Below are 25,556 nucleotides of genomic sequence, written 5' to 3'. Positions count from 1 at the left end.
CTCCTAGGGGACAAAGTCTCTTCCTGGTACTGTCAGATGGGCAAAAGTTTTATACGAGGAGCCCTCCTTAAAGCCCTGGTGGGACTATTTCCAGAAGCCCTTCTGGCTTTTCAAATGGCGCGGAGCCTGACTGCCATGGGCTTGGACAGCGCCCTGTCTCTGTTCATGGTGACCCCAGTTGCCAGTGCTCCTCAACTGCCCTCTGTGTCGGTTAGGACGGAATCCTCAGGGGTGGGGTTCCCTCCTCACCTCCAGGCAGTGGCTGTTGGGAACTTGTCACTCAAGTCCCCTGGGGCTTCTGGTTGGATTTCTCAGGACACAATCCCCACTGAGCCTGGGGGATAGTAACCCAAGGACAGGTCTGTCGTTGGGGAGGCATTTCTTCTCAATTCAGCCCCACAGTTGACCCAGCTGAGGATTAGTCCAGTTTTGTCATCTCGGAGTACCTTCCAAGTCTGTCCCCTGCTCATGGGAACCGAATCCCACAGTGGGGACTTGGGACTTCCTTGAGAAAGACTTTCTGCCCCTTCATCCCTGCTGTTGTCAAGTTTTGCACACCTTGACTATTTTACATTCTCCTGCTGTCTCTCCCCAGCTCAGAGTCCTCTCTGGATAGTCAGGTGACATCAAAGAATCAATGAACTTCTTAGGAATTGGGGAGGGGGCTCAAAGCCTCCCTCCCTCCAGGAAGCTGTTGGGAGTCCCAAGACAGCTCCTCTACTCTTGGCTAAATTAACCTCATTTCAGTCTTCGTTGAACTTTGGCACAAGCAGAGCCTAAAGTCTATAGCAAGTTTACCCATGGCTAGGTGCAAGTAGCCCCCAGTCACACAGTGTACCCTTCTTCTCCTCAGGCTGCCCATGGCCATCAGGCTCAGGACTTTCAGGAGGTGACAGAGTCCTGGGCCAGCTCCTGCCTCACAGTTTCTGTCCCCAAAGTCAGAGGTATGGTTTTACAGGATGTCTTCTGTTTGCCTTCCAAAACAAACACCAAATAAGAAAACAAAACAAAACAAAAGCCACAGCTTTTTGAGTTTTAAGTAGTATTTTTTTCTTTTGTTTTCCTGATAGTAGTAAAAGATGCTTCTTTGCAATGCCCCCCACCCAGAAAATTTGAAAGAGGATTCAGAAAAGAAAACAATGTCTGGGAAGGTGGGTCTTTAGAACTCTGGGACTTTGCCATGGAGCCAAGGCAATACCCACGTGGTCAGGCAGCATGGAGCGCAGACTTCCTGCGGGCAGTTCTTTTTACCCACGTGGCTACTTAAGGCTCAGGAAGAATCCTTAAATAGTGGGTTTTCACCCATGGATTAAATTCCTGGAAGTGGGATTCAGGGACAAGCAGGCCATGTCCCCGGATAAGGGGATCTTTGACAGCAAATGACGTGTATAGGTGTAGGTGGGCAGCGGGGTTCTCAGTGGCTCCTCTGTGTGACTTGCCAAGCTATGTGCACACGTGGGTAACAGTCTTGTCCATGCGTTCTGTTGATTAGCTTGGAGGTCACCTCTGCCTTTCAGCACGTGGAGTGTCATTCTTCCTCTACCAAAGTTGGTGCGTACCAACACAGCCGCAGAGTACACAGGCCGGCCGCTGACCTCCCGATGGTCCCCAGGAGTCTGGCAATATCAACTACAGTATAAGGACACAGCTGGAGGAGAGCTCAGGTGGGAGAGGCCACAGCAGAGGGATGAACAGGTGACGAAATGAAGGAATGAGGGGCAGGTAACCAAGAACAGTCTAGGCGATAAGACGATTTATACCCAGCTGGTGATGGGTCCTTTGCACCTCCCTTCAAAGAACTAAAGAGGATGGTGGCTTCATGGAGACAGGGCTGTGGCTGACCACAAGAGCCTTGCCAAGCAACTGTAGCTGAGTGAGCCAAGCGGCATGGGCTGTGTAGGCACTTCAAGGCCTATGAGGCTGGGGACTTGGAGGTGTCCTGAGAATAAGGGGACAAGAAGAGTGGGACCTGGAAGGATCTCAAAAGCTGATAGCCAGGTTCCTTGGGCAGCCCATCTGGGTGCAAGCTGGCTGGATTAGGTCAGAGAGGAAGACCATGGCTGCATGGGGGAGGCCAGCAGGCAAGGGATAGGAGGGGAAGTGTGGGTGGAACAGAGATCAGTGTCCCCTCTATTCTATGCAAGCCCCTTTTACAGACCTTATCTGCCATCCCTAGCCACACTGACTCCCTTTGGATTCAGTGACCCCTCATCTTGGGTTGCTGTTTGAACCTTCCTTTGCTGTCCTTGCCTGGGCTAATCTCTTCCATGCAAACTTTCTGATTGTGTTTCCCTTCACTTCTACCCCAGGCTTGGGGACAGTCACTTGAGAATGACTTTTGTGGCTTCCATGAAAAGATTGTAACGGTCCCAATTTGCAAAGAAGAGGTTCAACTTTTCTGGAGCCTTTTCCAGGTCTGTGGAGACCTCACTTTAGCTTGGTGAGTGGGGCTGCTAAGAGCACTAGTCAGTGGAAAGAATTCAGGACAGGACAGCCAGAAGGAACTAAGGCCATCTGGGACTTCCAGGCAATGGCATGGCCATTGAGACTTGGAAACCCAGAGTCAGCTCTAGCTGGGGTGGGCAAAAACAGATGGGAGGGGCCCTAGCCAGGGTCATGGGTAACGCCAGGCACTGGACTACCAGGTTGGACCTTGGGGACCCAGAGGGCAATAGGCTTCTAGAAGTGATACAATGTTGAGGTCACCAACACTACCTGGGCCTGGCTCAGTCCCCAGCACTGGGCAGGACGGGGCACAAAATAGGCAAATGGGCCAGAGTCCCAATAGAGGTTCTCCCCTCGGCTAGTAGGCAGCCCCTCCCACTCCTCTCCATTCGTGGCCTTGCTTGCCCAGCCACTCACTCATTCTCATTTCATCCCTCACCTAGAGTCACACATTGCTTGTCCCACAGTGTCTGTTCCTCCCTGGGACAGCGAGTGCCCATAGTGTCAGGCCTGTTGGGCAAAGTCTGAAGGCAAATAGAGCTTTCTTTTCAAGATAGGCAGGTGCCCAGAGGACCCCAGGACCATAGAGTTAGTGGGAGAGGCCACATGGAGGCTAAAGGTTTGCAAGGGGCTGCAGATAGGAGGGTCGGGAGGAGCACAGTGTCCAGAGCAAGGAGCCTCTGGGTGTGAGGAAGCAGGCGAACACTTGACAGAAGCAAAGGAGGAAAGTTAATTTTGACTCACAGTTTTGGGGGTCCCAGTCGTCCATGGAGAGCATGGCAAAGAGTTCAGGTCATGGCAGGCGAGGACACTGTAGAAGCTGACACACCAATCACTTTCTCCTTTCTCGCTTTCACTCCAGCCTACGGAATGGTGCCATCCAACATTTGGGCCAGGTCTTCTCTCAACTGATCCCTTCTGGAAGCGTCCTTACAGATATACCCAGACGTGTGCATGGCTCCTCTTCTAGGTACTTCTAAATCCACTTGAGTTGATAGTGAGAGTTGGGAGGGAGCCTGAGGTGAAAGTTTCACATTAGAGTTGCAAGACAAGGGAAAGCGAGGGAGGGCGGATCTCGGGACACTTGTGAGGGTCCCATACTGGGCAGGGGTGTGGATGGACAGCAGTGAGATGTGCTAATTGAGAAACTGGCTAGCCTGCTGGCTAAGGGGTACCCCCACCTTGACAAGACTGGGCAGATGCAACATTTGCTCAGGATTCTGAGAAGATATTCCAAATATGGGGTGAATCTGTAGGCAACGTCTGAGACCAGGTACACGGAACTGTGGGCTTCCAGGTGGCCTTGGTGACACATACGGTCCCCAGTTCCCTGTACCATTTTAACAGGTCCAAGGAGAACCTCTGAAGCCTATGTGTGGGTAGGGTGGTTCATCCATGGAGAAGAAAGGGCTGAAGCCAAGTCCAGGAGACACCAGAAGAAAGGATTTCCAGGGTAAAGGTGGCACAGTGGCCTCAGAGTCACCGCCACACCACATGTTAAGTAGCTGTCTTAGTCACTGTTCTATTGGTGTGAAGAGACACCACCACCAAGACGAAGCGTTTTATTGGTGCCTAGCTTACCATCACCACAGGAAGATGCATGGTGGCGAGCATGGTGCCACCAGGCGGGCTCTGGGGCAGTTACTGAAGCTTCATCCTGATCTACAGGCAGAAAGGGAAAGAGGGAGACACTGGGTGTGGTGTGAGCTTTTGAAAACTTAAAGCCCACCCTCCAGTGACATTTCCTCCAACAAAACTACAGCTACTCCAACAAGGCCACACCTCCTAACCCTTCTCAAATAGTGCCCCTCCCTGACTAAGCACTCAAATATATGAACCTGTGAGTCCATTCTTGTTCAAACCACCACAGCTGAGCAGGAAAGGCTGGGCCAAGGCCTTCTGGATGTCACACTGCCTACAGGACCAACTGTGGTGTCTTTGGAGTGAATAAGGGGGGCAGGGAGGCGGTTATTAAGAGAGGGGATGAGAAGGCTTGGGGTGGCTGAGAGTCCCTGTGTCCTTGCTCTGTCTCCAGGTAGGTAAGAAACATAGATATCCTGTCCTTGCCAGGTGCTGTCCTCTAAAGAATCACTGGACCCATTTTGGCTATGCTTGGTGATGGGTCCCCGAAAAGATCCACCTCATCAGCCCATGGGAAAGCCAAACATTCATTGCCCAGGCAGGAGCAAGAGCTGGAACTTAGTAAGTGGGGTGCACATCAAATGGGTGAGCACACTGTTAAGAGGTGTTACGGCCCCTTAGGTTGAGCAGGGGGACACTCAGACTCTTAACTTCCTGAAGTAGGGCACTGGGCAGACAGGACCTTAGGCAGAGCCCACTCATCCCCATATCTTTGTCTGCAGGAAGGACAGTTGAAATGGTACAACCACCCAAGATGTCAGGTGGGGCAGACTAGGTGCCATTGCCACACAGCTCACCAGGGACCTCACATCTTCACTGTGTCATCCTTGAGGCTCTGGGGACATGAGAAGTGGCCTACATTATCCAAAGACTGTTAAGAAACATCTGTGTTTACTGGGGGTCAGTGCCTGGCAGGGAGATAGGTAGAAGTTTCTATTGCATGATCAAATGTGTGCAAGCGTGAATTAATGATGACTTTCAGTGGGTTGTGCAGTGTATTGGTACCAGCTCAAGACTGGGTGAGTGATGCCCTCAGACACCAATAGCAGGCTCCTTTCTGCCAGAACTGTATTGGCCCAAGGCCAAGGTTCAGGTGAGGATCGTGTACCAGGTCCTATAGGACATGGTTTGCAAAGGTTGAGTGACAAAAGCCCTGCGATGAGGCAGCCCATGCGTGTGACTCGGTTGTACTTTATCTGGCTTTGCAGCCATTTAGAACTTTGTGTATCATGGTTGTAAAAAATGTTAGACAATGTAGAAATTACATATAGCCATCATAAAGCCTCTGTGGTGTCCCTGGTGCTGAGGAAGGGACCCTTTATACAAGTGTATGCTAGCTTTTCATGGTGATGACAAAAATGCCTGGCATACGCAAAGGGGGGGAGATGCTCACTGAAAATATCTGGGGCACAGTGGGCTGATTCTGTGGCCATGAGCCTGAGCTAAGCCTAACAGCACGGTGGAAGGGCCGACAGGCAAAGCTTCTCACCAGCTGGTGACCAGGAAGCAGGGAAACAGGAGGGGGCCAAGAAGACCCCTCCAGTGTCCTACTTGTTGCCACCAGGCCTCATTTCCCAACAACAGCAGCATCTTATGACCCCATCACTGGTAGATAAGGTCATTGACTGGGTCAGCGCTCTCACGACCTTGTCATCTGTGTGGACCAGGATTTCCACACGTGGAAACCATAGCGATGTGCCTCTAGACATGTCTTCCTATTTGCACTTGGAGATTGCTACTGAGGGGTTTTTCAGAGAAAGACTCACTCCAGTCACATGTCTGTAGGACGCACTGTCCCTTTCTTATCTTTGTTCATGAGTAGATGGTAAATTGCAGCTCCTGGAGGCACCTTTCCACTCAGCAGATAGTGAGCGCGGTTCTTTAGATGTGTTTATGGCAGTGGGAGCCCTGACGGGCTGGTTAGGAAGAAGCTGCCATGTGTCACATGGCTCCTGTCACAGATGCAGCCAGCTTCTATACAGCTCTTCTCAGCACAGTAGACAGCTAGGTCCCAGGACGTCTGTGCCTGCTTGCCATAGAAGTGTCTGCTCTTTGGAGTCCTGCTCAGGCTTGTAAATGACAAACCCCATGATCTACACATGCTTACTTTCAGCTTTGTGATTTAAACAACAGCAAAAAAGTGCTGGTTGTTCTGCGACTGGGACTAGTCAGGAGCCATACCAACACGTTGCTCCAAATGGCCAGAGGGTCGTGGTCATAGTCCTGGCCTCGATGTGGTATCTGCTCCCAAGCCAACTGGCTGACCACTGACTCCACTCTGAGCTGGTTACCAGGCCTCCTTGGTGTGTCTGTGTTGGTGGAGGCAAGCCTGCATCCACAGTCTGTCCTTTTCAGTGGGCCAAGCAGGGTGACCTGACAGGGCAGGTGCTGGGTGGGCCTGGGGACTCCAGAAGAGGCCTTCTCCTCACCCAGCTCAGGAAGGTTATTGGTCCTTAGGTCTTGGGGACTGTAGGTTGGGAACAGTACTGCCCATTTGCTTCTGGGACCTCCACAGATAACTTGGATTTGGGACTCTTGGGAGAGTACGTGAATGCCCACCCACCCTGGGAGGACACGGCGGTCAGTAGGATCAAGAACATGAAGGCCACGGAGCAGGGCCTGGCGCTGGACACCATCTGCCATGTCCTAGAGGAGCACAGCCAGGTAGGATCAGAGAGACTGGTGCTCCCCACTGTGTGGGATTCATGGGGCCTGCGAGGAAGTTAAGACCCCCTCCAGAGCCTGTCCCAAGCCATCACATTGAACTCATCAACCACCCTAGACTGCCATGGGTTTGGGCCATTCCTGAAGCTCCTGACCCTCTATGGGTAGGTGCTGGAGGATTTTAGGGAGTTTGATTGGATGTCTTACTTCCTACCTTCTGGTGGGAAGGCACAGAGTCCACTCAGGGTCTCCTCCTACCAGGGAAGGCCAATGCACTCCCAGCCCCATGGCTGCTCTGAACACCTTCATGGCAGGATGTCTCACGACTGTCTACCTAGAGGTCCCCTGTCCTCTAATGCCAGCTTGAAGGCCAGAGATGACACCAGTAGTGGCTGAGGACTTGATCAGTGGGGTTATTCCTGGTTCCTGACCATCAAATTGTACTTTAGCCAGGCAATGGTGTCACACACCTTTAATCCCAGCACTCAGGAGGCAGAGGCAGGTAGATCTTTCTGAGTTTGAGGCCAGGCTGATCTACAGAGATAGTTCCAGGACATCCAGGGCTACACAGACACCTTGACTCAAAACAAAAACAACAACAACAACAAAAAATTACTTTAATATTTATGTTCAACCTCCCAAAGCTGCTGTCCACTCCTCTGGGCCAATCAAAGTGACATCCTTTGAGAGCTGCATAGGCCCGTGTGCTTACAGAGGGAGGCTACCCAAGCACTCACAGCTGGGCATGGGGACTGGGAACCCAAGGTTAAGTGGGGAGGGACAAACATTTGTTCAGAACAGGCCCAAGGCATCAGCATAGAGGCACAATAAGCAGGCAGCATGCCCCAAAGCCCACGGGACTGTCTGTGTTTGCTAGAAATGTCAGCCTCTGTCCCAAGGATCTCGGGGCACTGTAGCAGAGGTGAGCATGGCCAGATTTACTTAGGATTAAGGCTGTACTCCCTGAAGGAACTTTATCTTTTCTCACCCATCTGAGAACAAGCTGCCCTCCACCCACTCAGGGTCCTGGTAGGACTACAACTGTCCTGTTGGCTCTAGAATCTGTCTTGCCCTGGTGGTTGGGTAGGGACAGGCAGGGCCTGAGTAACAGTCTGCCCGCAGCGCTGGGAAAAGCAGAAGCTGTCATACAGGGATTCCTCTGTGCAGAAGCTCCTAGAGTTCCTCAGCCTGGACCCCAAGCAGGCTACTGATAAGGTCAGTGCCCCACAGGAAATGCTTCAGGAGGGTGACCTCCCATGCTTTGTCCCACGCAGTGGGAGGAGAGAGGGCTCTCTGTTGGGGAAGGAGATGTGTGAGCACACAGCCCTGTGTGCTCAGATGGGTGGGTTTCTGAACAGCATTAGCCTGCTCTCCACCCTGCCCTGCTCCAGGCCTTCCTCTTCCACCTGTACGGGCTGTTCCTGCGCGAGTGTCCCAGTGTGGAGCAGGTTCAGTGCCACCTGGCCAGCCTCCTGGAGCTGTCCCACCAGCACTCCAGCCAGCGAGAGGTGGGTCAGGGTCCTTCTGCCTCCCTATCAGCCCCGAGTCCTCATGCCCCGTTCGACATCACCGTGGTCATGTGTGGCACACTTTGCCAGCTTGTCACCGTCTCTGGGTGGCAGCCCTGGAAGAAGGACAGGTCCCAGAAAGCTGGACAAGGGCCTGCCCTGTCACTTGGGCTGCCTCACAGGGTCCTCTGGTACACAGGGCATTGCGCTGGCTGTGGGCCTGGCCTCCACCAAACACTTGGAGGAGGTATGGGCTCTGCTGGAGTACCTGGGCCGCACCAAGTTCCTGCGTTCAGCCAGCGTAACCCCAGACAGCCAGGTATGGTGGCCCTGAGTACAGGGCAGCATTGGACAGAGACGGTGACAGTCTCCACATGCCCGTTGATGACACTGGGGATCCTGCCTGACCCATTTCCCTTAGGGGCTGGGGTGGGAACACAGATTAGATGAAGTACCCACTCTGTGCCCATGCTTCATGGAGTCCCCTTCCCAGTACCTCAAGAGTAGGGACAATGGAGCTCAGGATTTGGGGCCAGGGACCCTCCAGGACTTTGAGACCTATGCCAGGCTCGGGTCTCAAGTTCTCACTTGCCCCAAGCCCAGTAGATACTGAGCAGCTCTACTTTCCCGGCCAGTTCTAACCCCAGGGGCTGTGCTAGAAAGAGTCTACAAGAGAACCATATTGAAGGCTTGCCTGGGGATCCAGCTAAAGGGGCTTCCTAGATAGGAGGGCTAGTGGCAGCCATAGGCCTGGCCCTGTGGAGGAGGGATATTGCTGGCCTCTACTCTCAGTAGAGAGGCTACAACTGTCTCCTTAGCAGGAGGGCGGGGGGGGGGGCTGGGAGGGCTGAGAGTGGGAGCCTGTGAGTGTAGCTCTCACCCTCCGCAGCTGTCAGACAACCTTCGATGGAAATGGGTCAGCAGCACCTCTCTACTGTGCTATGGACAAATAGCCAGGCATACCAAGGAGCAGATCCTGCCCTGGGTGGACAACATCGCCTCAAGGATGGTGTACTACTTCTCCTGTGGCCCCTGTGTGAGGCCCTCCCCACCTCTCCATAGAAGGACAGGGCAGACAGAGCCGCCTGGGTTAACTTCCCAGTCACTGAAGCAGTAGTCACAGGACAGCCCTGGGGTGTAAGGAACAAAGCCCACTGAGGTCTTCTCTCGGTGCTCCTGGGTCCAGTGCTCTGGCTGAAATAAGGCTGTGTCAGTCCAGGGTAGTGAGTTTGGCCTAGGGGTAAGGGAACCCTGTACTCAGCTTCCTTGATTGGCAGAGACGTTGTGTGTACATGTAGGTAAGCTTGCTGTGTGTGTGTCCTGTGACTCTGTGTCCTGTGTGTATGAGGTGTGTTGTGTATGCTGTGTGTGTGTGAGGTTCACACTCTGCTGGTCCCCTGAGCAAGGTGGCTGTTTGGGTTATGCAACAGGATTTGACCTTTGGCCCATGTGTGGGGGACAGGATGAGACCCTGAAGTCGAGCTTCCTGTCTGCCACCATCCTGCTCACTAGATCCCTGCGGGAGGAGTATGGCTCCCAGAGGTACAAGTTCACTCAGGTACCAGAGCTCATCCAGTGCCTCCTGGTAAGTGACACCAGGCCCACAGTGGGTGCTCCTGAGGACGTGGGTGCGGCCAGAGGCCGCTGCCTGCCACACTTGCCCCTTCTCTGCCCTCCAGGGCATCCTCCAGAAGGAGCCCAACTTCCTGACCACATTCTTCCGGCAGAAGGTCATCCTGGTCATTGTGGGCCTCAGGTAACTCTCCTAGGGCACAGGAATGGAGACAGGCAAGATTCTGCGTTAGTGGCAGTCACTGTATGAGGGAGGGGCTAGGGCCTGAGGGGGCACCAGAACACTGGATGCGCTGAGGCTCTCTCTGCGTGTTCACCCAAGAGGTTAAGTTTGCTTTTTCATGGCCAAGATCGATTGTTGGTGCTTGCAAAAACTGAGGCCTGCTCACAGTCATACACTGGACCACAGTCCTGAGGGCAGACTGGGCCCGAACCCGGTCATACATGAAGCCTAGCTTTTCTCCCTCGGGCCCTGATCTCACATGTTCTGACCTGACCTATTCATAGCTTTGACTCTGACCTGGGAAGTGTCTAGGTTTCCCCGATCGAGTGCCAATGAGTTAGAAAAGCTCACCCTATTGTGCTGACCCTCCTCATTCTGCCGAGCCAAGGAGACAATGCCTCCTTCCTGTTGTAACTGTGCTGCTGCTGTGTCCTTGCGGGAGCCTCGCCCCCCAGCCCATCATCACTTTGTTTTCTTGCAGTAACCTGCCGCCCAGACTCAAACCCCTGCTCAAGTCCCAGGTCCTGCAGACTTGCCTGAACAGTGTGTACATGCTTCCCTCTACTGAGGCCTTGAGGGGTGACTCATCTTCACTGGGACAAGCCCCGGATGTCATGGTGATGTCCTAGGCTTGGCATGTCTCCCTTTCAGGGATGTGGGTTCCTAGTGCTAGGCCAGGGGTTAGCCTTGTCTGGTAATTGCAGAAAGAGGAGCTCTGTCTGGATTTAGATCCATCTTGCCGGGAGTACAGGCTTGCTTCAACCTTAGAAGACCCAGGACCTTCGGGGTTTTTTGCGTAAACGAGACCCAGTCTCAGTACTTCTCTGGCAGCTTTCTCTGAAGTGTGCCTTCTATACCTCATACTCATTGACTTCGAGTGAGCTGACAAATGTCTTCAAAGTGCTGGGATGCATACTGGTCCTTGGCCTCCCTGCCATCTCAGGCTGTCTTGCCCCAGACCCAGATTCCTGGGGAGTTGAAACAGGGACAGGGCTGGATGTCACTCACGTGCCTCTGATCACTCTTGCTGGCCCACAGCTAGGTCATGCCGCATTCAAGACCTAAGTGTGTATGGAGGCCATGTGGCTCTGAGGGGGGCTAAGTTCTGTTCAGCAGAAACAGCAAGGCAAGAATAAAGTATCTCAAGTTTTGTTCCCTGGCCCAGGAACCGGGTTAGCAAGGCAAGAATAAAGTATCTCAAGTTTTGTTCCCTGGCCCAGGAGCCAGGCTAACCAGGGAGGACAGGTGTTCATAGGGAGCCGAGCTGTGGTCTTGTGCTAGGCTCCCAGAGCACACATGAGGCGCTGCCTTGTGGATGGTCTAGAGCCACACTAGGAGAGCCCATGGAACTGAGGAAGATGGAGAGTCCCAAGGAAGGCTTGACTCCACGTGGTCGCAAGGGAGGCAGCAGCCATTCCTGTGTGGAGTTTACTGGGGCATCTGCTGCTGCCACAATTGATTCTAGCTACAGTTTTATGCTGGCCACTGGGAGGAGTACCTTGTCATGTCTCAACTTTGGTGAAATGTCTGCTCAGCTGTCACATTTAACTTTGAAATGGACTACTATGTAGGATTTGTGTTTGTGCGTGTGTATCTGTTTATGTGTCTATCTGTGTGTGTATATCTATGTGAATCTGTGTGTGCCTATGTGTGTCTCTGTGTGAGCCTGTGTTTATGTGTGTGTGTCTGTCTGTGTCTCTTTGTATGTGTGTCTCTATGTGTCTGTGTCTATGTGTATCTGTGTTTCTGTGTCTATGTGTATCTGTGTGTATGTATGTCTCTGTGAGCCTGTTTGTATGTGTTTCTGTGTGTGTGTGCCTATGTGAGCCTATGTGAATGTGTCTATATGTGTGTGTGTGTGCAAGTCAGTGTTTGTGTGTGTGTGTGTGTCTGTCTGTCTGTGTGTAATGAGGTGCACACATGGAGATCAGAGGAGAACTTGTGGAAATTGTTTCTCTCCTTCCACCGAGTTGGTCCTAGGGATGGAATTCAGGTCTCCAGGTTTGACAGTAAGGGCCTTTACTGCCCTGAGCAATGCTGCCAGTCCTACTATGCAGGTTTTAAAGCTCCTCTTACACATTGGGCGTGAGCCTTTAGTCTGCACTTGAAAATCTTTTCTCTCTGAGTTGGGACTTTCTCTAATTCTCTGGGTTGCTACTGGCTAGAAAAATCCTACTTTTTTTCCTTTCATAGCCTGTTCTGTGGGCATGATGTCTAGGGTGTTTGCTTGACCTGGGGCCACAAAGATTGTCTGCATTTTGTAATGGAAGTTTTACATTTTGTGGATTCAGCTTTATATTTTGTGGGGGCAACTGAAAGGAAACACCATAGCTGGGAAGAGCAGAACGCTGCTCCCCATAGCTCCGGAGGCTGCAAGGACAAGGTTTGAATGTCAGGCGTCCCCCACAAACCCATGTGTCTGAACACTGAATCTCCTGCTTGGTGGCATTGTTTGGTGGGCCTAGATGGAGACAGTGGGTCACTGTGGTGAGCCTGTCCCTGCCTTCAGCCTGAGCATCCTCTTTTCTCTGAGCCATGTGAGGAGGTGTGCAGCAAGCTCCTGCCACCACAGCCCCAGCAGCTAGGGTCACCTCCTGCCACCACGCCTTGCCACCACTACACACTGTTTGGGCTGAGATGTAGGCCCAAACAAAACTTGAAGTTGCTTATGTTGGGTATTTGGGTACTCTAACAGTAGCAGAGAGGCCTGGGAGAGACACAGCCCTATGCTGCTGCCTTCAGAGACCGAGGAATTCCTTGCAGGGACACCTACTCAGTGAAAGCCAAGACTTTGTGCAGAAAAGAATTTCAGGTGCAGTTTGAAAGCAGAGTTGGATTTTTTAGGAAGAGAGTTTAGCATAGACTTAACATGGGCTTGATAGACATAGAGGCATCTAAAGAAAGGATAGGACACACCCAAGTGTGAAGAAGTCAGGTGTGAGTGTCCTAGCTATGGGCACACAAATGACACCAGTGGCTCTGAAGCTCCTTCTCAAAGGGTGAATGAGGTAGATTCTGAGGTGCTTCTGGAGTGGGTAGGGACTGCAGCCTGATAGGGCGAGATCATAGGTTCCCAGGGGGCCAAGCGTATCTTTCACTGAAACGGAGTCTCCTATCTTGCTTCTGAGATTCCTAGAAAAGTTTACATTCGGGAAAGGAGTAAGGCCATCATTGCTATTTTAGCATCCTTATTTGAAACGTCTCCATGCATGAGCATCGCCTCCTTGTGAGCTTTCCCCGTGGATGGCAGTAGCTGTGCTGGGATTCTTGATTCCTTTCAGTGACGTGCTTGGGCCTTCCGGATGTGTTTGTGTTTATATTTTATGGTTTTATTTCCATTTTAGAACCATCCTTCACTTTGAGACAAGATTATCATCTAAAGATTATTTTCATCTAGGACCATTTCCTTTGTTCTTTAATCTTTATCAAAAATATGAAAAAAAACAATCGGTGATGGCTCATGCCTTTAATTCCAGCACTCAAGAGGCAGAGGCAGACAGATCTCTGAGTTTGAGGCCAGCCTGGTCTGCAGAATGAGTTCTAGGACAGTCAGGGCTACATAGTGAGACCCTGTCTCAAAAGAGCAATGAACAAAAAAATGTTTCATTTGTATCTGCTACTTTTTCAATGACTAAAACATTAGCCAAAAGTCCCTCTTGGGAAAGCAGCAGGCATCATCAGTGGCTGCAGGAGAGGCGTGAGCAGAGCTGGCGGGGACATGCCTGAGCAACTAAAGGGACCAGAGTTCCTCTGGGAAAGTCTAGTGGCAGGTGTCACTCCCCCAGCCACCACCAATGGCATGGTTAGCCTCACCTGCCAGAGTTGGGCCCAGGGAAGCAAACACCTCTGTGCCCTCATGTAGGAGCTGGGGAAACCATGAGGTGACCTGGTGACCTGGCTGTGTGATGTCAACTGGCCCTGTTCCTTGCCAGGTGCTATACAAGAAGACAATTCGTGCCCTGGACCTGCTCCTCCAGAACTTCATCTCTGAGAACCCAAGCATGGACGAAGTCTGCTTTCTCCTGCAGGTGAGGCCTGTGAACCGGCAGAGAAGGGATTCCAGTCCAGCCCACCTCCAGCCTGAACTACCAGAGCGAGGCTGAGGGTGAGGGTGTGTGTGTGTGAGAGAGGGAGAGAGACAGAGACAGAGACAGAGACAGAGACAGAGACAGAGACAGAGAGCATGCCTGCCTGCCTGCCTGCCTGTCTGCCTGTCTACCTGCCGGTCTGCCTGCCTGCCTGCCTGCCTGCATGATACTAGGTAAGGACTGACCTTATTCACAGACCTTCAACACTCTAGACAAGTGCTCTAGTGCTAAGCCATACCCCAAGGCTTTGTGAGAAGTGAGGGGAGATTGGATGAAACGGGCACATGTGTTTCCTGTCTCTATGATATGGTTCCTCTTAACACCCTAGGACTGTCACCAAGAAGGCCAGTCACCACTCAAAGACCTCCAGAGCCACTCACCACTATAGCCTCTTCTTTAAATAGTCTGCTTTGGGTACTTTATCATAGTAATGAAAGGTGGACAGACAGAATTTGTAGTGGGTTGGACTGAAACATGAGACACAGTTGGGGCCTGGAACTGGTTCCAGAATCAGGAAACTCAAGAACCCTTAACCTATGTGTAACATTTAGTCTTCCTGCCTGTCACTTGGGCCCCGTTGCTGATTTGGCCCCCCAAATAACACACAAAACACTGTATTAATTATGAAGCTGTTGGCCGTTTGCTATGCTTTCTAATCGGCTAGTTCTGACTTAATTATTTACCCATAATTACTAACATATATATATATATATATATATATATATATATATATATATATATGGACTTACCTTTCCAAGGACGCAGCCTCATGCATCCTCTTCCCGTGATCACATGGTGACGATCCTCTTTACTACATTTCTCAGAATCCTCCTAGACAACTAGTCCTATCTATCTTGCTTCCCTATTGGCCAACAGTGCTTTATTTATACCAATCAAACATATACATAGAAGGTCTTCCCCCATAACCTATGGGATATGATGCAACTTCGAGGTAGACAGAATTGGAGTTTAGCTGAGTTGAAGGATACCCACTGGTGTCTACCATAGGATTGTCTGGCTGGTATTAGAAGAATTGTACTGGCTGTAAGAATAAGGTCTCTTGGGTTGTCCCTATGTCTCAGATGGCCCAAACCTGTAAGGCACCCCAGAGCTGAAGGAGGGGGTTGATGGGCAGGTGAGGAGGCCGATGGTATGTCTGGGAAGCTGTGGTCCTTCTCAGTGACCAGACTCTGGGCTGATCTTGAGCTGGCTGTGATGGCGTCTGTGGGCACAGCTTCTCATGCTCTCCTCTACTCCTCCCAGCACACAGAGAGCTGGTTGCGATCTGACAAGAGCCATGAGCGCCGCCGGGCAGTGCAGTCCATCTTCCTGCTGCTGCAGTATGTGGTGGAATCTTTGAAGCTTGCTGTGAGTTCCCTATACCCTAGAGCCTTGGGGCTACCTGACGGGGGTAAGGGAGGTTAGCATCCAGGAGCGTGGTGGAGTCTTGCTGTGGTCTGGGGACTGTGGCTACAACTTAGGAAGGACAACCCAAGGAATACCTAAGCTAAGGCCACAACCAGCAGAGGGCAGAGACTGAAGGGGTGTGGGAGAGAAGAATCAGCCAACTGTATGCTGTCTTCCAACCCTCGACAACTTAGAGCTACGTGCAAGGCCACTTGCTCACTGGCCGGTCGTTGTGGCATTCCCGGCCTGAGAGAAACTACGTAACTTGTGTTATGAGGATGGGTCAGGCCCTGAAAAATAACCCATAATTGTCCAGAGTCTGACTGAGAGAGAGTCAGAGGGGGAGGCAGAGAGGGGCAGAAGAGAGGCCAGAGAGAGGGTGGTGAGGCCGAGAGTGAAGGAGCTGCCATGCGATGAAGGGCGGCAGGCAGGAGAAGACTGCTGTGGGAGAGACAAGTGTGAGGGCTGAAGCAGCCCGAGAGAAGGAACGAACGCCAAAACGTACATCTGCGTGAGAGAGGGCGGCTGTCACATCGAGGCTAAAGTGCTGTATGCTGAGAAGATATGGATAATGAGATGTATAGCTATGGCTCTGTGGAGATTTGTAACTAAGTGAATATAGAAATACGTAACTGATCAGGAGAGAGATGTTTGCATGTAGAGAGAGACTGTCTGGAAAGAGTCCATTTAAGTTGAAGTAAAAGAGAAGGTCACCATCAGGAAAGTGTGTGCTTGCTTATTTTCTCCTCAGATAGAAAAGTCTAGTAGCTCTCAGATAAGAATTTTTCCCTCTATCCTGAGGTTTTCTCTTTATTACTCTGGAGTGGATCTGGGGAGGCTAGATCCCCCAAGTCAGAGACATAACTGGTCATAAAGAAAATGTAAATAAAACCATGATGAGGTACCACCACCCACCCACTGGAAGGGTAAGATTAACAGCAAGAGTTGGCCAAGGTGTGGAGTCCTGGGAATGTTTCACATAGCTGGTGGGAGTGTAGGATGTTCAAACTGCCTGTCAGAACTTCTGGCAGTTTCTCTGAAGTTAAACACATACTTATCCCTAACCACACAGGATGATCCTAGGTATTTACCCAGTAGGATCACACACACACACACACACACACACACACACACACACACACACACACACACACACACACACACACGATTTATGTAAGAATATGGTTTTGTTCATACGGGAGCCAATCTGGGAGCCCTGCAGATGTCCAGCAATAAGAGCAGCCGGCAACGTGTGGCAACATCAATGCAGTCATTCACACACTAACCACGGGAGTGGACCGCAAGGACACAGCAGAGAAGAGGACCAGTGAGAAGAGTGTCTGCCTTGGCAGGACCGCCGTGAGGTCCCAGGAAACACAATGGGGAGTGTTCTCACAGGCACGGGGCAATGCAAGGGTGTTGCGCGGTGTGTTGGAGTATGGGAATTAGTAGAGGTGTTGGGAGGTGAGTCCTGCCAGAGGAAATTACGGTTTTATCTTGAAACTGGACTCTGTCAGGAATCGGTTAACCCTTGAGAGACTAGATGTCTCCTTTGGCATCCACGCACTTTCTGACACGCACTCCTGCCCAGTGTCATCCAACACAGAGCGAAGCAGTGAGAAGCCCTCGCCAGAAGCCACTACCTGAAGCTGAACTTCCTAGCGTCCAGAACTGTGAGTTAAACAAACTTGATTAACAATCACTCAGGCACAGCAGCAGAAAGAAGAGGCAGACACACAGTCTATTGAGATTTTCAAAACAATGAATTTTGCACTTAATATTTGTAACGTCTCTGTAACTGAAATCTTAAATAAAAATTACCATAAAACTAGTAACAATTCTGTGGTTTGGTTTGAAATTTTATTCTGTGCAGTATTCTAAATATTCTGAAATTTTTTTCAGAAACAGATGACAGCAAGGTATGGAGGGTCTGCAAGTAGAGTCTCCTGCAAATGGACCAGGACATCCGTCCGAAAGAGACAGAGTGTGTCTCTGGACTAGGGCTGGTGAACACTTGGTTCTCTTAACACACATGGATGTAGATATGTATCTGTTTCAGCAGTCATCGAGTTCTGTGTGGTGTGGTTGTAAGGTATGTGTATTGGGTGTATGCATGTGAGGTATGCACATGAGGTATGTTGTAAATGTAATGTATGTATGTTATATGTGTGAGTGCTCTGTGTGTGAGGAATGTGTAATGTTGTATGTGTGAGGAGTGTTCTGTGCGTGTATAGTGTTGTGTGAGTGATGAGTGCTCTGTGTGTGTGTGTGTATGTGTAGTGCTGTGTGAGTGAGGAGTGCTCTGTGTGTGTGTATTGTTACAGATGTGGTAGGAGTATTGTATATGTGAAGAATGTTCTGTGTGAACAGTGTTGGATATGTGAGGAGTGCTGTGTGAGTGAGGAGTGTTGTGTGTGAAGTATGACTGTATTAGTACAGCTGATGGAGTCTGGATATGGACTGAGGATTACATAACGGTGCCGATGGAGTCTGCATATGGACTGAGGATTACATAACGGTGCTGATGGAGTCTGGATATGGACTGAGGATTGGATGACGGTGCCGATGGAGTCTGGATATGGACTGAGGATTACGTAACGGTGCCGATGGAGTCTGGATATGGACTGAGGATTGGATGACGGTGCCGATGGAGTCTGGATATGGACTGAGGATTACATAACGGTGCTGATGGAGTCTGGATATGGACTGAGGATTACATAACGGTGCTGAATTACATTTTGTGACTGTGACTGTTGCACTGTGCATTTGTCAATAAGTGAACTCATTCTTGTGTAAAAGACAATGGAGTGTTTGAGGTCAAATGTCCAGTGTCTCCAATCAGAAAATGGAAGAAGGCCAGAGGGAACCAAACAGAGCAGAGTGTAGCTAAGGGGAAACAGTGGCTAGAAGACACAGGAGTTCTGAACTGTTCTTCTGTATGTTTGAAGTGAAATCAAAATTGAAGCTACAACCCTGAAAATCAAATGACTGTGAATGTCCTCACAAAGCAGTTAGACCTAACCGAGGTTTGAGATGGGTGAGGGTATCACTACAAACTGTGTGAGCTGGGTCTTGCAAAGCTGGCTTTGGGGTTCCAGGCTGGGGTTGGCAGGGGTAGTGAGGTGACACCTGTGACCAACTGAAGTGTCTCCTGAGTCTGCCCTGAGGTGTGTGCTTCCCAGGTGGGTGATGGCCACTGCACACTCAGGCCACCGTGCTGCTCTGAGTGTTGGGATCTGGCAAGGAGCTGAGAGGCTCAGCCTGGAGACTTCAGGAAAAGCATCCGACATGGACTTCATAGAGCGATGGACTCATGAATGGCACAAAAGGTCCTAAGCTGACAGCGAATGAGCCAGGGTTCGGGGCTGTCTTCCTCCAAGCCTGGCGCAGAAGGTTTACTTTGAGAGGACAGCAGTGCGGCCCATGCGGGAAGAAAGAGCCTCTGCAGACCGCGGCACCCAAGCTCCTGTCATCAGGCTGCTTTCCAACCCCACAGACTCACTGCCAGTACAGAGCGGCTCAGCCGGTGGCGGGGGTGTGGGGAGCATTTGTTCAGGTCCAATCTAGGTGGGCACAGTAGACTCACCAAAGTCAAGTTGTAACTGTGTGCCCCTCCAGATCTCCGAGGACAGACACTGAGAGGAGACTGGGAAGTCCTTCCTATCATCCCCCTGAGGATTGCAGGAGGCCTCCGTCAATCTTCTTCTGTACCCATTTGCATATGGCAAAAGGAGTTGATGAAAGGGTGCACAGTGTAGGTTAGGGTCAGGGTGCACAGTATGGGTTAGGGTCAGGGTCACAGTGTGTGGGTTAGGGTCAGGGTCACAGTGTGTGGGTTAGGGTCAGGGTCACAGTGTGTGGGTTAGGGTCAGGGTCACAGTGTGGGTTAGGGTCAGGGTGCACAGTGTGGGTTAGGGTCAGGGTGCACAGTGTGGGTTAGGGTCAGGGTCACAGTGTGTGGGTTAGGGTCAGGGTCACAGTGTGTGGGTTAGGGTCAGGGTGCACAGTGTGGGTTAGGGTCAGGGTCACAGTGTGGGTTAGGGTCAGGGTGCACAGTGTGGGTTAGGGTCAGGGTCACAGTGTGTGGGTCAGGGTCAGGGTGCACAGTGTGGGTTAGGGTCAGGGTCACAGTGTGGGTTAGGGTCAGGGTGCACAGTGTGTGGGTTAGGGTCAGGGTTACAGTATGGGTTAGGGTCAGGGTGCACAGTGTGTGGGTCAGGGTCACAGTGTGTGGGTTAGGGTCAGGGTCACAGTGTGTGGGTTAGGGTCAGGGTCACAGTGTGTGGGTTAGGGTCAGGGTCACAGTGTGGGTCAGGGTCAGGGTCACAGTGTGTGGGTCAGGGTCACAGTGTGGGTTAGGGTCAGGGTCACAGTGTGTGGGTTAGGGTCAGGGTGCACAGTGTGTGGGTTAGGGTCAGGTGCACAGTGGGTTAGGGTCAGGGTCACAGTGTGTGGGTTAGGGTCAGGGTCACTGTGGGTTAAGGTCAGGGTCACAGTGTGGGTTAGGGTCAGGGTCACAGTGTAGGTTAGGGTCAGGGTCACAGTGTGGGTTAGGGTCAGGGTGCACAGTGTGGGTTAGGGTCAGGGTCACAGTGTGGGTTAGGGTCAGGGTCACAGTGTGGGTTAGGGTCAGGGTCACAGTGTGTGGGTTAGGGTCAGGGTGCACAGTGTGGGTTAGGGTCAGGGTCACAGTGTGGGTTAGGGTCAGGGTGCACAGTGTGGGTTAGGGTCAGGGTCACAGTGTGTGGGTTAGGGTCAGGGTGCACAGTGTGGGTTAGGGTCAGGGTCACAGTGTGGGTTAGGGTCAGGGTGCACAGTGTGGGTTAGGGTCAGGGTCACAGTATGGGTTAGGGTCAGGGTGCACAGTGTGTGGGTCAGGGTCACAGTGTGTGGGTTAGGGTCAGGGTCACAGTGTGTGGGTTAGGGTCAGGGTCACAGTGTGTGGGTTAGGGTCAGGGTCACAGTGTGGGTCAGGGTCAGGGTCACAGTGTGTGGGTCAGGGTCACAGTGTGGGTTAGGGTCAGGGTCACAGTGTGTGGGTTAGGGTCAGGGTCACTGTGGGTTAGGGTCAGGGTCACAGTGTGTGGGTTAGGGTCAGGGTCACAGTGTGGGTTAGGGTCAGGGTCACAGTGTGTGGGTTAGGGTCAGGGTCACAGTGTGGGTTAGGGTCAGGGTGCACAGTGTGTGGAAACGTTCAGGAATTTAAAGGATTACAAAACTAAAGGGGAAAATGTGATAGTAAGACATACATGGTAAATGTGGTGACTACAAGAGTTGGAAGGACATTCTAGAACTGCAAACAAAACAGATCTGAACAAAAAAGGCACTGGGTCCATTAACCAGCAGCACAGCCACCAGAGAAGAAATCAGAACCAGAACCAGGACAAAGGAACCTGCTAAGACCAAAGAGAAAAGAAGCCCGAGGAAAAGAAAGAAAGCCACGTGGGTGTGGGACAGCGTGGAGTGGAAGTAGAATCCCAGAAGTGCGGCGGCCAGGGCAGAGTGGGCAGAGCCACCATGGTGGAAACTGCTCAAATTGGCTGGAAAAAATGCACACCTACAGATAAGAATGCCAAGGGAACCCAAGCAGGACACACACAAAGGAAAACACACGTGAACACACCACAGCCCAGATTATTAAAGGAAAACACGCATGAACACACCACAGCCCAGATTATTAAAGGAAAACACGCGTGAACACACCACAGCCCAGATTATTAAAGACCAGGGAAAGACAGGAAAATCCTAAAGCAGCCAAGAGAAATGATGCACACACACCAGCATACATGCACATACATGGACATCCACATGCATGTACACACAGGCACACATACATGCACACAAGCATGCAGGTACATATGCACACACACTGGCATGTCTGCAATCATATGTACGCACTAACATACACACATGTGTACACAAGCATGCAGATATATGTATATATATATGTATGTATGTATACGCCTGCAAGCACATGTAGACACAAGCACACACATGTACACAAGCATGCAGGCACATATACATATCGACAGGCACACCTACACACATATGCCTGAAGGGAGTGATAGGTGTGCCCAGCCTCGTGCTGTTAAAAACAGAAATGCCTTTTCCCAGTGAGAAGACAGGTCAGAGGAGGAAGTGCTCTCTTGGGTGGGACAGGAACCGGGCTCAAACCCCAGCCAGTGCATCTCCTCAAGATGCTGAGAAGAGGGATGAGGGGAGAAGCGGCCCAGGCAGCCAGCCTGGCTTTGCTCACTGCTCCACTCTCCCCAGAAAGAGGCGGTGCCGTCGATGCTGGGCCACCAGGTAGGCCTTCTGACTCTGCTATGGCGGGATGAAGACATGTGGACCCAAGAGCGTTCTCACCACTGTGTCTTCCTCCTCATGCAGCTTGTGTCCCAGCAGAAAGGTGAGGGGAGCACGACGGGAGAGGGGAGGCTCAGAGGGGCTCAGGGCCAGCTTTCCTCTGGCCCCTCTGTGAGCTGGGACGATGGTGTTGGGGGAAAGTGGCCCCTCCAGACCCGGAAGCCCTCCTGAACACATCCACACACAGGGAAGTTGGCGGAGTCTACACAGTGGAGCAAGATGAAACACCTTGAAGCCAGCAAGTCTAGAGAATGGGAGGGGATGCTCTACCACATGGTGAAGGTGAGGCTGCTCAGCCTGGGCCTCTGATGGCCCCAGAGCACAGTGGTTATATGGTTCGTCCTCTCCAGGCCCAGCCTGAAGAGATGGGGCCAAATGGTCTCAGGGAACTGTGCAGGCAAGCAGGCTGGGCAGACCCAGAACGGGATGGACATCTGCTCTTTCCATGAAAATCGTCTCTGTACCTCCCCTTCCGGCCCCAGCTTAGATGGGGCCTTTGGACCCATGCGGCAGAGGTTCTCACTTGTGTGTCTCTCTCTGGGGACAAGGGCAGCCAGCCTACCTTGCTCTCCTGGGACACTCTGTTCTTAGCACTGCCCCTTCAGAGGCAGGGGTGCCCTCCCTCTGACCTTTCATGACAGCCCTTCCTGTATCCCTCTAAGGCTTGCCCTGCCTGTTACATAGGATGGAGAAGAGAGGCACAGGTTTGTCCTCAAGCTCCATGACTGGCTGGGTGGCCTCCCATCTTGCTGAGCCTCAGTTTTCTGACCTTACAAGTGAGGGTTCAGCTTCTGAGACAGTCTGGGTCAGAAGCAGTGTCACCTTCCAGCACCCCGTGTCTTCTGAGTCAAGGATGAGGCTGAGTCTGTTGTCCCAGTGGCCTCTCCTAAGAGACAGTGGGTGGCAATTTGGGTCCCACTGTTCTGTAAGGTAGGGAGGGGCTATGGCTGGGCAAGAGTTAGTCGTCATTCTGGCCCAGCAGGGACTGGGTGCTGTGACTTTTTGCAAGGCTATTGGTTGCCATTGTCATTAGTGGGAGTCTTCAGAAGCAGCTGGGGACTTATGGCAGGCACACTTGTCACTCAGTCGCTGCCCCAGGGTGGGGGGACTACAGGTCATAGCAGCCTGCGACAAGGACGGGGTAGGCCCTTTGGGGCCATGCAAGTCTGTGCACACAACATTCATTCCCTCTCTGGTAGGAGCCTAAATAGCTGCCTGGCCTGAGCCACTGCTGGCCAGGGTCACCCCCACCCCACCCCACCTTTTGGCTCTGCACAGGTCTTCAGGGTTAACCTGACGGTGGCGCAGCACACGCAGCTGGCCCTCACGCTGGTGCACAGCCTGGGCAGCTGTAACTACCTTCGCTGCGACCTTGCTGCCCGGCTTCTGCTGATGATATGTGAGGAGCCTGGCTTCAGGAAGGAACAGGTGGGTGGGCGTGGCTCCCTTCAGGCTATGTGTACCTGCCTATGTGAGCATGAAACCATATACCTGCATTCACACGTACACAGAGACAGTGAGCCTAGTAGTCTGTGAGCGGGATCCCAGTGTACCCCTGGACAAGCTGTCTTTGCCTAACAGATTCCTGGAGCGCCATCTGCTTCCCCAGGTGGCCTGGGGAAGAGGGCACATCTAACTGCCCTCTAATTTTGCTTGGCCAACTAAATTGAGGAGTCACCCTTAGGGACTGCCGGGCCCCAGCCCCTTGGTGCCCTTAGAGTCAGCACGGCCATCCTCTTGCCTTGTTCACCCCACCTTCCTTAAGACAGAGATACAGCTTGGGAGTTGAGCTGCAAAGTAAGTCCTCCCGGAACTCAGGGGGTCTTGCCCTGTCTGAAGCTGACTTCCATCTTGCAGGTGGCTGAGATCTTGCAAGGCCTTTTCCAGGAACTGCCAAACATCCACGCTACGAGTATCCAGCAGACCATAAGTAAGGCCACCTTGGCTCTGGGGATCCACCACACTCAGGAGGTGGTGGAGGTGGTCTTGTCCCTCTGCCATCCCTCCAATAGGTAGGTCTTCTCTTGGCCAGGCGCCCCAATGTGGGACATCATCCAGGCATGTCGCGGCCCTCCAGCCGGGTCCTTCGTTACTTACTGAACACACTGGGCAGGAATAGGCTCTCGAGGGTTCTGTTTCTTCCTGACTCTGGACTGTGGCCAGTGAGGCTCTGAAGGAGTTTGGGGATTAAATAGGGCTCCAACAGTCCCAGGAGGGCCATCAGCACAGACACCATTTTAGATTCATAGTCACCAGAGGCCAGTTTGTAAGTAGAGCCATAGACCAGTCAGAGGTTGTGAAAGCACGCAGTGACACCCTCCATTCATCCACAGGTGCCCTATGGTCCAGAGTCCCAGTGAGTTCTGTTTCCAGCTGCCACACGGGACATCACTGGGTCCTCCAAGCAGCACTGCATTGGCAATAAAACGTTACTAATTCAGAACATGGTTGTAGGCTGGCATCAGCAGCATAGCCATAAGTCTGTCAGGATCTCGTAAGCTTATCAGTCCTTAGGTGGCCAGCCATGTTGTAAGCACCTCATGAATACACATATATAGCCGACAATGTGGCAGGTGGCAAGGACAGTGACAGATCTCAGAGCACACGTGCAACTTGGGATTCACGAGCTCTGCCTGGAGTGGTTCCTGGCTCTGTTGGCCTTCCTCTTCTCTTCAGACCATCTGAGGGGCTTGCTCCTGCCTCCCAAGAGGTGGAGAGCAGCTGTTTGCTCAGGGTCCTGGAGAGAGGCTGCAAGGCTGGGGCTCGTACGATGCCTAATGAGGCAGCATAGGACACGGACCTCAGGGCCCCTTGCCTGCGGCTCCCAAGGGGCTCACTTTCTCACATCCTGCTAACGGCCAGCATTCGTGGGAGGCCTCTTCTCTGCAGGGGTGTTCCCAGTGGTGGCATAGGTCCTGTCTCATCAGGTGGATCCTACTGCTGTGGAAGGCTCTGGCCACCAACTACCATCTATCTCGTGATGTCATAATTCTGCTCTATGTAAAGTTGAAATTGCGGCCACGTAGGAGGCTCATCCAGTCCACGTATCAGACCCGTCTTGTCTCCCTGATGGTGAGTAGCACCCTTTGCCTTGCCACCAGCATGGTCTCCTTAGTGACAGTAGCATTATCCAGAGCTTCCATTGGATTCCCACGAGGACACCGTGCTGCCTCCAAGGGTCCCACCGACAGGCCTTTGCCAAGGTTTGTGGTCATTTGTGAAGGTGGCCAACGCGTTTTACCTGCTCATGAATCTCCCACCCTGCGAGCATAGCCCTGCTGTGTGTCTGAGGCATGGACTGATGGACCAGCCAGCTGGCTGCAGACCCCTGCTGCTATGGGCACTTGTTTCTCCATGGGGATGTCCCATCAGAGACCATAACAGAGCTAAAAATCACGTGCTCTCAGCAAGTGGTTTCTAGACACATTGGGAAGTAGGACAAAGTCTTCACTGCCTGACAAACTCAGAGACCGTGCAGTGACCGTGCACCGGGTCATGGTGGGAACAAGAGTAGTGAAGAGAGATGGGGGCGTGATGAGAAGCCTCCAGAAGGGTCCAGGGAAGGCAGAGGCATCCCTGAGCAGAAAGCAGGGAGGGGGGGGTAAAGACTGCCAGCACTGGCCGGGAGTTGAGGCTAGCACC

General features: G+C 52.1%; 1 protein-coding gene across 11 annotated transcripts in view; it reads left to right on the top strand.

Annotated features, from left to right (window-relative positions):
* The first annotated feature begins 260 nt into the window (after nucleotides 1–260).
* The window catches only part of LOC101822435 (maestro heat-like repeat family member 5), a 32,614-nt gene continuing 7,318 nt past the window's right edge, over nucleotides 261–25,556 (top strand). For 4 of the 11 annotated variants that reach the window (XM_040736480.1, XM_040736483.1, XM_040736481.1 and 1 more), the window contains exons 1-21: nucleotides 261–359; nucleotides 854–944; nucleotides 1,493–1,695; nucleotides 2,310–2,440; nucleotides 3,308–3,415; nucleotides 4,516–4,647; nucleotides 6,602–6,750; nucleotides 7,873–7,965; nucleotides 8,142–8,258; nucleotides 8,458–8,577; nucleotides 9,148–9,294; nucleotides 9,721–9,843; nucleotides 9,938–10,014; nucleotides 10,535–10,670; nucleotides 13,986–14,081; nucleotides 15,405–15,509; nucleotides 21,822–21,957; nucleotides 22,102–22,196; nucleotides 23,193–23,342; nucleotides 23,772–23,926; nucleotides 24,842–24,986. In XM_040736480.1, the coding sequence (XP_040592414.1) occupies nucleotides 4,554–4,647; nucleotides 6,602–6,750; nucleotides 7,873–7,965; nucleotides 8,142–8,258; nucleotides 8,458–8,577; nucleotides 9,148–9,294; nucleotides 9,721–9,843; nucleotides 9,938–10,014; nucleotides 10,535–10,670; nucleotides 13,986–14,081; nucleotides 15,405–15,509; nucleotides 21,822–21,957; nucleotides 22,102–22,196; nucleotides 23,193–23,342; nucleotides 23,772–23,926; nucleotides 24,842–24,986 (1,938 nt within the window). In that variant the 5' untranslated portion in view covers nucleotides 261–359; nucleotides 854–944; nucleotides 1,493–1,695; ... (1 more) ...; nucleotides 3,308–3,415; nucleotides 4,516–4,553. The remainder of the gene's footprint in view (nucleotides 360–853; nucleotides 945–1,492; nucleotides 1,696–2,309; nucleotides 2,441–3,307; nucleotides 3,416–4,515; nucleotides 4,648–6,601; nucleotides 6,751–7,872; nucleotides 7,966–8,141; nucleotides 8,259–8,457; nucleotides 8,578–9,147; nucleotides 9,295–9,720; nucleotides 9,844–9,937; nucleotides 10,015–10,534; nucleotides 10,671–13,985; nucleotides 14,082–15,404; nucleotides 15,510–21,821; nucleotides 21,958–22,101; nucleotides 22,197–23,192; nucleotides 23,343–23,771; nucleotides 23,927–24,841; nucleotides 24,987–25,556) is intronic. The other 7 variants (XM_040736472.1, XM_040736477.1, XM_040736479.1 and 4 more) reach the window with 6 other exon arrangements.

The sequence above is a fragment of the Mesocricetus auratus genome, unplaced genomic scaffold (genome assembly GCF_017639785.1).
Source record: "Mesocricetus auratus isolate SY011 unplaced genomic scaffold, BCM_Maur_2.0 Super-Scaffold_100055, whole genome shotgun sequence".
NCBI lineage: Eukaryota > Metazoa > Chordata > Mammalia > Rodentia > Cricetidae > Mesocricetus > Mesocricetus auratus.
This window is presented reverse-complemented; position numbering and strand designations above follow the sequence as displayed.